This window comes from Zophobas morio, unplaced genomic scaffold (genome assembly GCF_036711695.1).
Source record: "Zophobas morio isolate AGI-343-1 ecotype UQ-CSIRO unplaced genomic scaffold, CSIRO_AGI_Zmor_V1 ptg000024l, whole genome shotgun sequence".
Lineage (NCBI taxonomy): Eukaryota > Metazoa > Arthropoda > Insecta > Coleoptera > Tenebrionidae > Zophobas > Zophobas morio.
In genome coordinates this window covers 10798233-10815410 of record NW_026972129.1, presented here as the reverse complement: position 1 = coordinate 10815410, position 17178 = coordinate 10798233, and the positions used below count along the sequence as shown (strand labels likewise).

The following is a 17178-nucleotide window of genomic DNA, read 5'->3' as shown; positions in this document are numbered from 1 at the left end:
AGTTTCCGCGCACCCACAGTTACAACTTCTCTAAAAAAATGTTCGCTTATTTTTTAGGGTGGACGGCCACGAACAAGATTTGGTGATGCTTTTGGGCGAGAGTCTCAGGAAAGTCTTGAAACAAAGAGAAAGAAGACTTCGTTTATTCCAACAAGAGGACTGGCGTCAGCTACGAGGATCATAAATCAACATCTTTTTGGCCTGCAGAATTTGAGCGGATCAAGAGCAAGTGAGAAATCTGTTTAATCAAATTTTGTTGTTGCATTAAGTGTGAATAGCTGCAATCAAAACGTACCGAAAAGTATAAAATGCAGAACTTTTTTTCTGCAACTGGCGTCAAAACCGTATTTTGTTCATTTGTTAATATATGCATGCAAACTCAGCAGCAACATCGCACGTTTTATTAAAAGTATAAAGTGTAAAAATTACGAGGCCAGTTAAATTAGAAAACGTGATGTTATTAATGATGTTATTGAATGTTGATTAATAATCTGTTATGAAATGAATTCAAACGTTATACTGTTTCAACGGGGAAAAAATTTAAAATACGATTTTAAAATTTCTCGAAACTGCATCTAATTTTATTATTAATTTAAGTATATTATACAATAATAATTTATAAGTTTGCGAAATATATGAATTCCAACTTTTTTTATTTTTAGTAAAGCTGCAAGTAATTTGATTCAAATAATACATTCTGTTTTAAAATGTTGCTACAATTTAGTCAGAGACCAATAGGTAACTTTTTTAAATCCTAATATATACCGCCTTCATTAATGTTTGATATCTAGTAGGCCATATGTCTTGTTTGTAAGTTGGTACCACTGACATAGTATCACTTTCAATTTGAAATTTGGCGTTTGAGATCACGCGTTGCTATTATTGTGTTTAATGTATAAGAATATTAGATTAAGCGGTGTGCAATGCATCATCAATGTAGAACCGATAGGTTGGTACCATGGAATGATTGGTACATTATAAGTTTGGGATGGCAATGCTTCTTGCTGATATCCATGGAAAACACTCGTATATCTAGCGCCTCTACTGTAGTACAAAACTAATTCTAATTATTTTAGGGTTTTTCGTTTACAAGTACTTTGTATACAATAACTAACAATACAAAATTCTTAGATGAAATTTGATCGAAATCGATAAGTACAATTTGTTTTATTAATTATATAGTTTACCGATAGATGTCTATAGAAGTAGTGTCCCAAAACTAGGCGACACGATCGGCAATTAGCGTTGCTGACCCGGGATACATGGATATATGTATTCTAGTGTATCAACCTACATATCTCTATTCTACGTCGTATCCTGTGCTATCTACTTAAAATCAAAGACCCTATGATATCGTCTTATTTATCTCTTTCTATGACACACTTTTTAACCTATTACTAACATCGTAACAATCATATTGTTACGATGATTGTAGTTCGTACTCATTAATCGACTCCTGGATTAGACTACACTAACTTGCTCTCGAAACTGGTCTCTATTTAAATATCCATACGTTTCTTCTGGAAAGATCGCAGTCGCCGCTGTCGAGGTTGTTCTAGAGTCCACCATCGAAATAATTCCCGCGACTTCCGGCGGGCCGCTTACAGGTTTTTCTTTATTCGAGGGCCGCCTTCACCGATGATGAGTCATCGTACATACTAGGAAACCCATAATCGTCGTACCGGGACGGCGTATGTGTTTACTTCGTAATAATGTTTATAGGTACATCCTCGATCTGCTTATTTGTGAAATCTACCTGAACTGTTGACTGCATCTTGTCGTCGGCCTGACTTCTTCGGGACTGGAAAACCGGGACTGATAAGCGTTACCTTCGTATGGGAGAATTGAGAGGAGCAGTATTATCCAGTTATGGAACAAAAAAGAAGTGAAAACATAGTCTAAGTCAACTCCCACCTTTCCGTGATATAGGCTGTTTTCACAAGAGGGAGCTCTGGTACAGGCCGACCATAGCCTTCAGTTTCTCGTAAAAGGGTTGCAAAATATGGAACCGGATAGAGGTTTTGATGGCTCGGAGAAAAGGATAAACTGGCGACAAAGCCATCCCCGCCGGTACCCGGGCCATGGAGCTTTCTTGAATTGCCCGAGGCTAGGTGTGGAATGGCAAGGACTTCCATGACTAGTCGTCGGATCGATGGTGTTCTTTAAAGGTTCGGTCCTCCGTTGTGAATTACCCTTACCCGTATGGAAGGTGAAGGGATACCTGAACTCCTCTAGAGTATACTCTTTGGGGTGTAACTTTACATAATAGATCAACAAATCCGTCAGCTTGCAGGCCTCGAACCACAAGGCTTATGTAACTAGCTTAGCAAGGCTGGGGCGTGAGTGATCAGAAGTAGTATTTAGTTTAAAATGGGTGGCGTGAATTTATCTAATTTTCTACCTGAGAAGTGTTAGTCGCACATTCGAAACTTCGTTTTTTTTTAAATCATTAATATTTTTATCAATTTTGAAAGGGGTTGACTGCAAATTCCACAAACAGAAAGTCCTACTTTCAGTTGAAAATCAGTTACCCTGATTTATTTACACATAAATTATTAAATGACAAAAAAAGAAAAAGGAAACAAATAGATCACCGCTCTTGGTGATACCTACAAGAAAGAACGAGTCGAACCCTACAGGAATCCCAACCAGAGACCTAACAAAAATCGTCAAACATTGCACTTTTATTACTTTGCTAAAAAGTGGAGATTCCACCCGACATCAGGGGTCTAACAAAGAAAAACCAATGCGATGCAACCCCTGTGTTGAAATAAAGTGCTTTTTCGATCGTCATCGGTTTACAAATCATTATTAAAAACTATTGCCTTATCAAGATTATTTATTTACAATATATGAGAAATCTATCGAACAGCCATTTGGAGTGGGCCCCTGGGTCGCAAACCTTCTGTTACCTGTGAATCGGTTTCCCCTATGTGGAATCGCATGTTTCATTCCACCTGTGGTAGGTTACATTTATGGCTGTGATCCATCCGAATGTTCAATCTTTTCTTTTATCAAAACATATTTATGTATTTACAAAAACGAGGAAATCGCATAATTCCATTTTCGCTAACGAGATTTCTCTAACAAAGTCTTTGTGGCTAATGCCCATCCATCATGGTCGTTGTAAAATTGTACTTTGTGTTTATTTGAAATCCAACGAAAAGATCTAGGTACGCTTGAATCGGAATTTACTTTATAACGACCTCTTGAGAAAGGCTGAACATGTGGTACCATAAAACTTAACCAACAGGATCGGTGCCACATGGGGAGAGAACAGGAAATAGCTAAATGGGACAAAAGGAAATATATGGATATATTTGTTGGGATTTTCTAGGAAAGTAAAGGGTGACACTCATAGGCCAGTGCGTTGCATTTGTTACACCTACTATAAGTCTCGAAATGATGCACTGTCCAGGTTTACTAGTACCTTTCAATGCACTACGTGGTAGGCGGAGTAGTTTCGCACAAAACTGACACCTAACCTGACCTGACCAGATTCGGAGCATTTGTGTTCTGATGGTTAGGGAACTGTTCGGATAGCGTGATGTTTAGAGCTAGTTAACTCAGTAGTTGGAAGTTGTCATCCCACCGAGTTTCTGGCTCTTTTCACATGCTTCAAAAAGCTTGCAGATCGAAATTTATTTCGCATCTAACAAGCTGGCCAACCTCACTTCCGATGGTAGAGGCTGGATAAAACGGAGTACTCTGGGACTTCGAGAGCCCAGGTGACCTTGCTAGCAATAAAAGTCCAGCTCGCAGTGTAAAAAGCTTCTGGCGAAGGTTTACTAGTGCTTACTCCTCCGCCAATGTCTCCAGGCCCTACCGGACGGGTGCCATCCTCCGATGTCAAGCTTCTTGATTGTGATCTCTCCTCTCAGAGAAAGCCTTAGAGTCGAAAGGGGAGAAAAGCGAGTTTCGTGAAACCTCTCCCATGCGGAGCTAATTCGATATTATCTTTGCCCAGTCTAAAGATGGCAGTGTCGTCAGCGAAAGTAGGTATTGTAGTAATTCCTCTAATTCTGACAGATCACTTGTGTAGAGAAGGCAGAGAATCGGGTCCAGAATGCTATCCTGTGGAACTCCAAATTTTATTTCTTTAAGATCAGTAAAACCATCATTCTGTTTGAGCCTAAAGTGATTATCTGTTAAGTATAATTTTGTCATATTTGTGTATTGTTTAGGAAGAACAAAATTTAATTTCAAAGACAATCTTCTGTACGAGATTCTAGTTATTACACGCGTGCGCTACACCTAGGAACACACCTGAGCAAACTTCTTTTCTTTCAAAGCATCTTCTATAATGTTGGTTTAAGTTAAACCCCCAACTAGTGATTTGAAATCTTTTTTTTTCTATCTAAAATTGGTGGCATTCTTTTGAGGAATACTTTTTTCAAATACTTTGGATAGGATCCGGGTGGATGAGCTGACTTCGCGCCTGCCCGCTATACCTTGGATCGTGGGTTTGACTCCCACTCTGCCTCTGGATGTTTGTGTACATTCTGTTTTCTATATTTGACCTCGGGTTACTAGAAAGGGTAGTAGTGACCCAGCTTAATATGAGAAAGCTACATATGGAGATTTACCTGGTTTCTCCCATAGCATAGCAAAGAACCGTATTTTAGCCTAATTTCGGTATTAATAAAACTAGTAAATTGTTTAATATTTCCTGTCATAGAGTCAGATCCAGGAGTATTGTCAGGTTTAAATATATTATTAGCTTTCTTCATAACTTTCTTTGGTGGTACCAAAGTTGTCTTTTCTTAATCCTGCAACATAGTTTCTTCTCTCGCTTCTTCTTTCGGAAGGTAATGTAGCTGGAAAAAGTTCTCTAGGTCAGTAACAAAGCATTCTGCTTTTTGTGCACTGGTTCTAGCCCAGGTGCCATTCTCGTTTTCAATTGAAGGGTTTTGAATAAATTGACTTTTTAATCTCTTGCTTGATTTCCACAGAGAATAACCCGTAATATGATCATTCGGCTTTCTCAAATAGGAGCTAATAAATTAATCTTTAAAGTTTTTATTTTTCTTTTCAATTGTTGTGTGAGATTATTTAATGTTTTTCCCGCTTTCCTTTCTTCAGACAACAGCGTTTTGATGATTTATGCCGTTAAGATTTAACAGTAGATTCACTGACAATATATTATTACTTAGTTTATATCGTGGATTTCGAGCCGATCGACTCAGTCCGATCCGATTGAAACTAATGGTATAAACGCTGCAGATCGAATGTTGAAGCGGATTGACTATCAAAATTCGATCCGACAAACTAGTCGGATCGAATCGAACCGAACGGATCTAAAACGGATTCAAATGCTTGAAGATGCGATGTAAACGGGCTTGAACTTTTATAGGTTATTATTTATGTTGACCACTTCACAGATAAAATGAAATATTAATAATGTTACACTATTATCTTTCTCCAAACGTCAAACTCAAACCAATTTCAAACTACAAATCAGTGGATCGAACGGACTGTTTTCCGTGATATAAACGCCCGTAGATTAAAGTGGGTTTGACAACTTCGATCGTCTCGAAATTCGATCGGATCGAAATCTACGATATAAACAAACTATATATTATATGACAACGAGATAACGGGTGTTGAATTGAGAAAGTCTTCAAGCTGGCGTTGCTTGTTTGATAGAAGAAAACGTAGCCAAAAACACATGTGTCTTATTAGTTCATACTGTTGTGTATCATTGACATTTCCGGGTTGTCAGCTGCTATCTATTAAATTTTAGGTTAACTGTAGACACACTGCACAAAGTTTATAAAAATTCAAGCCAACTTGATGACTTATTCAACTGAACATCATATATTTCTTCATTTCACCACATATGTGTATTTTATATCATTGTAATCGTAATTTCATGATATATCAAAATCCGCCCCAAAAAACCTACATTGCAATTGACACAATTATAGGTCGTGACGCCCTCGCCATATATGCGTTATTTTACAATGTATTAAATTGAATCGCCCCATTCAAGCTAAACACAATGACATTTACAGAATTTCAATATGTCTACCCGCTTTCAAGATATAAGACCGCGGAGTTTTTTCTGGGACACCTACATATAGTAATAATCATTGTGAACATTTGGCAGAGTAAACTTATTTTCATGAATATTACATAGTTGATGTATTGTGGATTTGATTTTTAAAATTATTTAAAAATAACACGTACGTAATGAAGTTATTTTAGATACTTCACTCTATCAAAAGTACGATTCGACCGCAAATTATCTCCATCAAAGTCACTACTGATCTAAATGTCGCATGTCGGTCATTAAACGCTACTTTAACTGTGTATTAGAAAAAGAAACGTATCATTAACCCACATAAGGACAGGTAATTTCTGCGGAAATAATTTTAGCTACAATTTATTTAATGCTGCAAAGTGGAGCTTAAAATTTATCTGCATGCGATTGGCAACAAATTTAATACGTAATTAATTTGTTCCATATCTAACACGTATGAAAAATTAATTTAAACATTTATTAAAGTTGGGGAAATATCCATGTTCAAAACACTTAGAGTGTGAATTTTTTTTAGTGACCAAAAGTATGTGCTTTTTTGCTTGTTACTTGCTATGGCAACATATCAATGTAAATTGCAGAAGTTCAAAATTAATTGAATAATTATTATGTTTTATTCTTTAATTAGAAGTTAATTTTTAACACAACTTTAAACCATCAGCACTACTGTCATCATCTTCACTGTCACTATCATCTGAAACAGAATTAACATTGACAATCACTTGATTTGTTTCACAATTGTCCAGAATATTTTCGGTTTGCCATACCGAATCTATGATTTTTTCCGTGTGTTTAATACAGGGTGTTATTGAAAGGTACGTACAACAAAATTAACAGTTTTTGACGAAGTCTATAAGAAGTCTGAAAAACTTATTTTGTGTTATCAAAATTATAAGGGGAAAATTAACCCTTATCCAACTTTTTTAGACGCTACTGAAGGATAAATAGGTAAAATTAATTTATTTTAGTAAATCCTAGCAACTGTAACAATAAAACTTTTGTCAAGACTAAATGTTGCTTTAGAAACGAAAGATGATCTTTTTATCAGAGGCGTATAACGAATTTGGACATAAATTTTAATGATTTTTATCTCTAAAAGGAGAACACTTTTACCTGAACTTTTTTTTACTTTTAGCACCCATACTTTTTTTTCTCACACAAAGTGCAAAGATGGAAAGAGAAAAAGTTTTACCTGGAGTATTTCCACCACTATACAAAACTTGTTAATTTATTGGATGTTTCGTAATTATTTGTAATACAACAAATAAATTTCCAATATTGTGTAATCTATAAATTGTGTGGTGTCTTGCTAAAGTTAGTTAGAACTCCATTATGTAAATTTTTTACACGTACCTACAGCTCAAAAATGAGTACATTATTCCACGTTTATTCTCGACACCCCCGAGAATACAGAAAATATAATGATGATAATGTCAACGTGATTGTCGAAACACATGGTTGATACAGATTTTTAACAATTTTTTTTCTATTTTCGGTTTTGTGGAGAACAAACGTTAAAATGAAATAAACTGTTTTGAATTTCCCATGCTATTTAACTTTTTTTATATTTTTGACACAAAACATTCCAAAGAAACAAAATTTATCATTTTTTCAAATGAAATCATAAAACAATAAAAAAATGAAGATATTTGATTCATCATCTCTGGACAAGGTGCACCAGTTTTTTGATCTGCCTCCAATTAAAAAAAGATAACCCATTTACGAAAAAGATTAGCAACGCTAGTGTGAAAGTGCCTTCAGAATTCGTGTACTTGACGCCCTCGGCCTTCTCGCATAACAATTACACCTTCATAACCATAACGTAGTGCTCCCCGTTCTTGTTATAAAATAACTGCGCATTAAAAATGTAAGTTGGCACAGTGGCATTCGTTACCGCGTCCCTTTCTGAGGTTTCTCAAATCAGACCCTTTCTCTAAACTTTTACGCTTTGTTAGCTATTATAAGGTAAATCTCTGAAACTCGCTGACCGCAAACCCTTCAACACCGCAGTCTGCCGAATAATTTCGACGCTCTTTGTCAAACAAAATTTCAACAGTCACAATAAAATTTCCATTCCGCGGTTTATTAAAGTGTGCTTTTCTCTTTCCAGGCAAAAACAGCGGCAGCAAATCGTCACTGTCTGTGGATTCTATAGACAGCCGAGTGAGTCCGCAATTAGAGCACCATCGGCGTTCCAAATCAATCCTGAAGAAGTCCGACAGCAGCGGAAACCGCAACGCAGATCCGGAAAGCGAGCGTTTAATCTCCGACAACATGTCCGGTTATGAAATCGGTTCCGGCAGCGAGTATTCTCCGAATAAGCGAGTTTCATCTCCTCAACTGAGGCATCGCGTGCTCAGCCAAAAAACTCTAACGAAAAATCTTCCTCCCTACTATCAACAAGACAATGAAAAAAACAGGACATTAAAGTCGCAGTTGTTTTTGTTAGACGATATTATTAATAAGGAGAAACAGTCCTGTAAGGAATCAGTGCTCGATTCGAATAAATTGAAAGAGTGTGGTGATAGTGTTGGTGATGTGCCGCTATACATCTGTCCCCCGCCTCCTCCAATGGACGATAATTCACCCAATGAAGAGACCAGACTGCTTCTTCATCCCACCGTGGTTGTTCCGTCATCCAGACAACCCGGAAACGCTATTTCCAAAGGACCCAATCCGTCCTCGTAGCATTCGAAGGTGATTTTTTTTAATAATCATAATCATAGTGATGACGATGTCCATCGGAATATTTAAAATACGAAGATTTATTTTTGTTTCGCTTTTGGGCCAGACTGTGTGTAAATAAAAGTGATCAAAGAGTGAGAGTTACCTGCGAAAAATCTTACACATTTTTCCATCCAAGCGTTTGGAATTATTATTTAAAATCTTTTTAACATTGTTTTTAATTTCAAAATGTTCATAGCAGTGACAGCATAAACAAAAAGAACTATTGTTAAATATAAATTCATTTCACTGATATTTTGCGTTTAGAGCAAAAAGAGTCAATTAATATTTGTAACTCATCAGTACACAAGATGATAAAAGTTTTTTAGGAAAAAAGTTTTGTTCGTGAAGGGATAAGACAATACGTAGGAAATTCTTTTTATATTTTATCATGGCAGTGATGAATTGAGAAAAATGTTTGTCTTGTGTCCTGGGCTAACCTCATACGCAGTGATAAAATAAGAATGTAATTTATTAACGAGAGTATTGTACTCCTGGTAAAAAAATTAATAGTAATTTGTATGAAATTTTAATTCTTCGTATATTCAGTAAGTGCAAACTTTTAACATAGTTTTTTTGTCAATGGTGCTATTAGGCCATTTAGTTCAGCAACGAAGAATATACTCGTAACTCTAAACCGGGACCGGTATCAGATGTAACTAGTTCAATCCGGATCAGATTAATCTAATGCTATACCGGCAATACTTCATTTTGTCATGTTTTTAATATAATAAATATGTTGTGCACATATTTTTAACAACAGTATGTTTTTTTAAATTCTGTTGCATACAATAAAAAAAAAATGGCCAAGGCATATTTCGACAGAAATTATTACCTCGTTCCTGAAGTACGATAAAACGTATCTAGCTTTTTCGAAGAATTACAAAATTTGATTTTGTGAATTTTATTTTGTTATGAGAACCCTATAAGTTGAAATAAATATATGTACTTACGTAATGTTAATAACGTAAATATAAAGAAGCGTGTTACGCATATGTTTCAAATGAGTTTATACTCGTTATGATGTCACTAACAATTTTGTAAGAACACGTATATCAGTTTGTAGTGTGCAGTGTAATGCTAATAATAACAGCACTGTATTCCCAAATTTTCGGGAAAATGGAGTGAGCGATTCCTGCTTTAATCAATAAAATAAATTGATTTAGTCATTATTTTTTTTGAGCCATCTGTATCAACAAATCTAAAAATTATTAAAGCTATGATAAATAATAAGTAAAAAGTCATCATATTTTGCACATTTTAGGTAGAATTTATTTATTTATAAAAATTTACCATGTTTACAATAAACTTAAAACGTCTCCAAGATTTTAAAGCATTCGGTTTTGCAATTCCTGATTTATACATAAGTATAGACTCATCATATTTTGCACATTATAGATAAGATTCATTTGGCAAAATTTTGAGATGACGTTATCAGTTTTCAGGGGGGTCGTAAACGGATACATTTTGATTAAAGATTTACCATGTTTTCTAAAATGTTGTTATACAATTTTGATTTTTTTGCAAAATCGGGATGCCTACGGGAAAAATTCAACACAGGCTCATAAACCAGAAGTGGAGGAGTATGTTATTTTATAAAATTTAAATTACATTTACTATTGAAAAAGTTGGAGATGACGTCATATCATTGGTTTTGTTGTGAGCCTCGACCACAACAAAGGGTTCTTTCAATTTTGGCAGAAGACACTTTTATTCACCAGGTGATTTTACTCACGTGGGGAAGTTTAATAACTTAAACCAGATCTTTTCACTTAAATACTACTTTATTCAAGCCAGATCTACAAGTTCGTGATTACAATTTCTACCGACACGGGCACTGTTAACTATCGACGTTTATAATGATATCTTAATGATGAAATACTGAATACTGATTCCTGGGTTCACATTGCTAACACTTTTATAATAGTTTTAAACAAAGAAAGTACAATACTTGATCCCTGATAATAGTCACATGAAGAATTATTAGCTATCAAATATAAATACAGTCATTGAACACAAACATTAAATACAAACAGTGGAAACTTGGGAATTCGGCTTATTAACTTTGGAGATTATAATTTAACAATAATAGACTGATTATTACAAAAGTAATAGGTAAAAATGGGGGTCCGTAACAGTCTTAAGGATGATCAAACAAATTTTGGCCTGCGTTTCATCATCTACACTTTCTACACAATATTCCTAATATATGTACTGCACCGTTTCCAATTTTGAAAATCGGCCACTGCGTACGGCACTCAGTTGTTTCGGCGGCGGGTCGCAGGTTCTCTCGAAATTTAACCTCTTTGCAGTCGATTTTATTGAAAGGATGTAAGGGGGAGACTGATTAGTGGGCGCCAGGTAGTTAGTAAATAAAATGTTTTATGAAACTAGCAACTACCAATTTAGTTTCAAACTATTGAAAAAAAAAAAATACATAAGTAAGGGACAACCGATTTATCAAATTAGGAAGAAAGAAAAAAAGAAGAAAAAAAAAAAAGATTAAAATATTCACACTACTTATTTCGACACAATTAAAGGCCGCGCTTACGTAAGCTTGGTTTACAACGAATTAATTATAACTAAGAATAATTCTTTAGACTAGTGCCTGAAGGGCGATGGTACTATATTTGACGTGTAGGGCGCAAATTCATAGATTGGAAAAATCTGACCTTGGGCGTTTCCAGAGATAGTGATGTTCCGATTAGCGGTAAATTATTTCTGGCGTACCGGCGAAAATGTTCCAGGCCGTCCTCAAATTCGAGAGCTTCAAAAAAGTCAAACGAGAAGCCGTGCCGCCTTCAAGATGGCGTCGTCAAAAAATCTTGGCTTGGTTCGACGTCGCACACGGTACCAGACAAGAAAAGGAAAAACCCTGAAATTTCCAAGCGGTTTAATTTGACGGAAAAGACAGTTTTAATAATTACCTCAAGTGGCTGCTGAGGGTTTTCAAGCAACGAAAAATTTGGTGCGCAAAAATGACACAAGTCTTCACCACCGTGAACACTCTCGGAAAAATGTCGCCGGAAAAATCTTAAAAACCAAGAATCGTCTCAAAGGTAGGGGTAGATATTAAGGTGACCAATGCGCTGTCGGAGGTGACCACTGCCCAGCGGCGTACACGTAAACCGGAAGGGACTGAGACATGGATTCGTTATTAGCAATTAGAATTCGCCAAGACAAAGCATAGCACCTGGTGGAAAAATGACCAAGAGACGGCAAGAAAATTTTTTCAGAGTGGTGAACCGGGACTTACTGATTATTCCAGGAGTGACGGGAGACGACGCTGACCGGAAGTCGCCTTAAAAATGGGGGACCTCGTCACTCTGACGTAGCGAAGGTGTCGTCGATAATTAAAAACGAAATTGATAAAGAACCGATAACGATACTTGATAGAAACGTACTCACTCAAAAGAGGGAGCTACGATGATGAAAATAATATTTTTGGTTATTAAAACTAAACGCACTACGGCAAAAAGATAAATGCTGGAAAGGGTTGAAACGACAAAAAAGAAATGCAAAATTTTCCGGTGAAGCCTGAGGAAGCCAGCACTACCTGGTTGATTATAGCATCAACTACGCTAAAACAACCTGAAGGGTTGAACTACAAGTGGTTGATTATAGCATCAACAACGCTGAAATTTTACCATCGGTAAAAGAAAAACTAAGATATGAAGAAAGGGGAAAGGACAGAAGAAACAGGTCCATTAGAGGACTTTTACCTCAAGCAGGACTAGGCTGATGGACTATTCTTTTCCCGGTCCAGCACAGGAAAACGTAACGCATGTTACACTGCACCTCCCCTACGAAAAAAAAAGGTTGACGGAAAGGAAACCTTTTTAAGAAGTCTTATCCAAGAGAAATGGAGCCGTACATCAAGCAGCCGCATTCCTGTGTCCTCCCTGGTGAAATAAATCATCACAAGGCTGATAACTACGCGTATCACACGTCCTAAGAAGGAAAGTCTACGTGAAACCTCGTCAAAGAAACTTTGGACAGGCTGTCACAATCGGGTTAAGCATAGGGGTGGGGCGCAACAATAAAATCATAACGATGATTGGCGGTAAAACTCTAAAAAAGGAAAGAATCTGTAGGAATACTGAGGAGAGAAAATACTTCATAGAAAACAAGACGAAAGAGGCCTGGGTACAGCAAAGAACAAGCTTACCCGAACGAAACGTCCGAATTTGACACGAAATAAGGCTTCAAGTCCTTCACGTGGTAACGACCGGCATTAGTATTGTCGTCATTCGTCAATCGGTATACTAAAGGCGAAATTTTTTCGACAATTCTAGCTATTACGTATTTTTTCGCGAGTTTGGCGGACACCTTGCGTCGTAAGTCGGACATCACATGATTCCGCCTCCATACCTTATCACCAACATTATATTCAACGTTTCTACGTTTTGTATTATATCGATTGGCGTATCGTCGATAAGCCGCGTTAAGTTTTTGGCGTATCTCATCGTAAACACTGGTGGAAAGCTGTTCGAGTTCCAAAGAGTACTGATCTCGATCACCAGGATATAAATCAGCGCTAGGTTGGTCGTGCAGAGACCCATAATATTTACCACTAAGAGGCACGTATCTACCAAAATTTAAATAAGACGGGGGATACCCAGTGACTTCGTGTCGCGCGCTGTTAATCGCGAATCGTATTTCCGATAAATTTTTATCCCATAGCTCGTGACGTTCTTCTAAATATGAGCGGATAGCAGTACCAACAGTTTTATTCGTTCTTTCAACAAAATTTGCTTGGGGATGGTAACGGGCATTGAACCAGATTTTTTGTACTTCGTATTTATCGGCGAAACGTTTGAATTCCCTTCCCGCAAACAAAGTGCCATTGTCACAGACTATAAACTGTGGTGTACCAAAAGTCAAAAATACTTGGTCCTCTAAGATTTTTATCACTGCAGGCGCGTTGGCCTTTCTGAGTGGAAATAAGAGTGTATACTTGGTAAACCAATCCGAAATAACCAACAGATACTGATTTCGATTAGGTGAAGGTGGGAACGGTCCCATGAAATCAACCGCAATGACTTGCCACGGGAAACTGACGCGTTTCTCTCTACCCATCAATCCAGATGGACCTACATTGGGGATCTTTTGCTCCGCACATACTCTACACTTCCGGACGTACTTTACCACGTCCTTACGCATTTTTGGCCAGTAGTATAATTCTGACACTCTTCCTAAAGTTTTAAAGACTCCAAAATGGCCGGAAGTAGGAGGAGAATGGCAATCCTCAATAGCACGCATCCGTTTTGAAACTGGTACTAAATATTTCCATTGTAGTTCGTTGGAAATTGTAGGAAAATGGGGTCGAACCTTTTTATAGACTAAGTCATTTTCTACCTTCCACAATGGGTATTCTAAAGGATTTCGCGAGATCGTGTCCGCTAAAATACGATACGATTGATCTCCATCGTCCGGCAGAAAATCTATCGCACTAATTTGACTTGGTCTGTTATGTGCTCGCGAGAGTGCGTCTGGTACTACATTGCACTTCCCTTTACGATGTACCATAGTGAAATGATACTGGCGTAGCTTGAGCACCCAACGAGCTAATTTACCCGTTGGCTCTTTCAAGTTGTCAAGCCACAGAAGGGAGTAATGATCAGTAATCAATGTGAACGGAGTACCTTCGATATAAGGACGGAAAACTTCGGTACAGAACACGGCAGCCAGACATTCTCGTTCCGTCACGGAGTAATTACGTTCGCTTCTCGAAAGCGATCTACTGGCGAAAGCTATGACTCGCTCGCCTCTTTCTAGATCCTGCGTCAAAACACCTCCGATACCGGTGTCGGAAGCGTCGCACTGTACAACAAACGGCTGTGAAAAATCTGGACTAGATAATATAGGTGCGGAAACCAAAGCCTGCTTTATGTTGGTGAACGCAATGTCGGCTTCTGGAGTCCAAAGGATAGGAGCCTTTTTATGTTTGTGCCCCTTCAAAAGATCGTTAATCGGCGCGCATATGGTCGAAAAGTTCTTAATAAAACGGCGGTACCAACCGCACATTCCCATAAAGCGTTTGACTTCCGTTGTGTTTGTTGGTCGGGGGTAATTGAGCATCGCTGTTATTTTTTCCGGGTCAGTCCTTAAACCGTTAACATCCACGACATACCCGAGATATCGTAGTGAAGACTTAAAAAAATCACACTTTTCCAAATTTATTCGAAGATTCGCTTCCTTTAAACGCTGCTTTATTTCTTTAAGCAATTCGGTATGCTTATCAAATGTGGCGGAAGTCACAATTATATCGTCGAGATATACGAATATGTTTGGCTCATATCTAGGACCAAAGATACTGTCCATTACGCGCTGCATGTTTTGAGCGGAGTTACAAAGACCGAAAGGCATAACTTTGAAATGATAAAGACCTTTTCCCGGTATTGCGAATGCGGTTTTTTCGCGAGAAGTCTCATCGAGTGGCACTTGCCAAAAAGCTTTTCGTAAATCAATCGATGAAATATACTTAGCGTCCTTCAACATACTCAAAATTCGGTCTACACGCGGCAAAGGATATGAATCATGTTTCGTAATTTTGTTAAGTCTGCGTGCGTCGAAACAAAAACGTTTTTCGCCGTTCTTTTTAGGAACCATCAACACGGGAGAAGACCATGGACTGTGGGACTCCTCTATAACATCTAACTTAAGCATTTCGTCGACTTCATCGTGTAAGATCTTCAACACCGCTGGAGACATTGGGTATTGACGAAGTTTAAAAGGTTTTTCGTCGCCGGTATCAATTGACATCGTCAGTTTGTTTGTTCGACCTAAACTTTTGTCCCCGGAAATTTCACGAAAGTCCTCAATAATCAAACGAGCGATTTCACGTTGCGCGGGACTTAGAGTCAGTTCGGAGAGTGAAATAGCGTCGACATGAGGCTCATTTTTCAATTCAAATTCTACTAGATCATCACCGTCGCTAGACAAATGCCACGATTTCTCCTTAAAATTTACTTGAAGTGAAAATAAACGACAGAAATCACTACCTAAAATCAAAGAATGATCCAGAGACGGTACTACATAAGCTTTAAGCAATCGTAAAGAATCAGAAATACGCACGGGTAGCTCTACGATGCCTATCACTTCCTGGCGGCGATTATCAGCCGTAGTTACAAAATTTATGTCAGACTTATCCCATCTAAGCCCTAATTTAGTTAGGATGGAAATTCCGGTTCTTCCAACGATAGAATTATTAGCTCCAGAATCAAGCAATCCCACGAGAGGCACATCGAACACATGAATGGAAATATATGGTCGATTGTCGTTGTCGCGTTCGATAAACAAAGGACTTAACTGCCGCGAAAAGACACAAAACTTGTTTACAGTTCTTAACCAGTCAGACCAGTTGGCCTGATCGAATTTCGGTGGTGTTTGAGTATGAATGTGAGCCTTGTGATTTGCGATTCGGGGGCACAGAGGCTCTGACTGATCTTTTGTGACCCCTTTTACTCGTTTTTTGAACACTTCTTACAAGTGTTCACCGTAACACCTTTCTGGCCGCACCGACGACAAAATACTGTAAGACGGGCTGTACATGCTGTATATGTGTGGTTGAGTTGGTCACAATTCCAACATCTTATTTCACGCTTCAGCGGGTTCGTCGCTTTCGACAGTTGTGACTGGTTCGAGTCAATTGCGAGAACTTTCGGGGGCGCATATTTGTGAGTACTGCTTTTAAGTTCCAGTGCTTCATCGATCTTTTTACAAAGTGCGGAGAGCGCATCTACGGAATGAGTATCATGTAACGCGATTGATGGATAGTAGTGTGGTGATATGTTACGCTTGATCATTCTTAACTGTACCTCCTCGTCGGGTGTTTTTGAAAGGCGATTAAACAAAGCTCGGATTTCGGAAATGAATATAAAAATTGATTCGTTTGGACGCTGTTTGCGAGAGCGAATCATATCCATGATCTTTTCATCGTTATCGTCCGATAGGAAAACTGTCTTCAACAGACGTACTAAAGAGGGCCAATCGCTAACTGTATACTTTACAGATCTATACCACGTCAAAGCTGGTCCAGTGAAAAGATCGTACGCGGAATCAAACAACTCTTCCGATGAAACTTTTCTAGCTTGGGCCAGGTCGTTCACCTGTTCCAAAAATTGCAAGAGACTACCTTTGCCATCGAACTTCAGATTCCATTTATAGACGGGCACGGAATTCGAATTAACGGACGGAAAATTATTGTCCCGATTTGCGCGGGGCCCACTCGTCGTCAGCGGAGTAGAAAAGCCGAACGCGGTGCCAGGTTCACCTCCTACCGATGGTGGTACCTTGGCCAATAAATCAGCCTCCAGTTCTAGAATCGTGGAGTAAAGCAGACGCCGACCGTTCTTTTCCATCTCTTCTTCTTCATCAGGGACGATAAGACGCGAATACCTTTGCATGACATG

At 38.0% G+C, this 17178-nt stretch overlaps 1 protein-coding gene across 4 annotated transcripts in view; it reads left to right on the top strand.

The window, feature by feature from the left end:
- Shab (Shaker cognate b) overlaps positions 1-17178 on the top strand; it is a 124975-nt gene that overhangs the window by 93293 nt on the left and 14504 nt on the right. For all 4 annotated transcript variants that reach the window (XM_064064794.1, XM_064064797.1, XM_064064796.1 and 1 more), the window contains 2 exons: positions 58-229; positions 8151-8737. In XM_064064794.1, the coding sequence (XP_063920864.1) occupies positions 58-229; positions 8151-8728 (750 nt within the window). In that variant the 3' untranslated portion in view covers positions 8729-8737. The remainder of the gene's footprint in view (positions 1-57; positions 230-8150; positions 8738-17178) is intronic.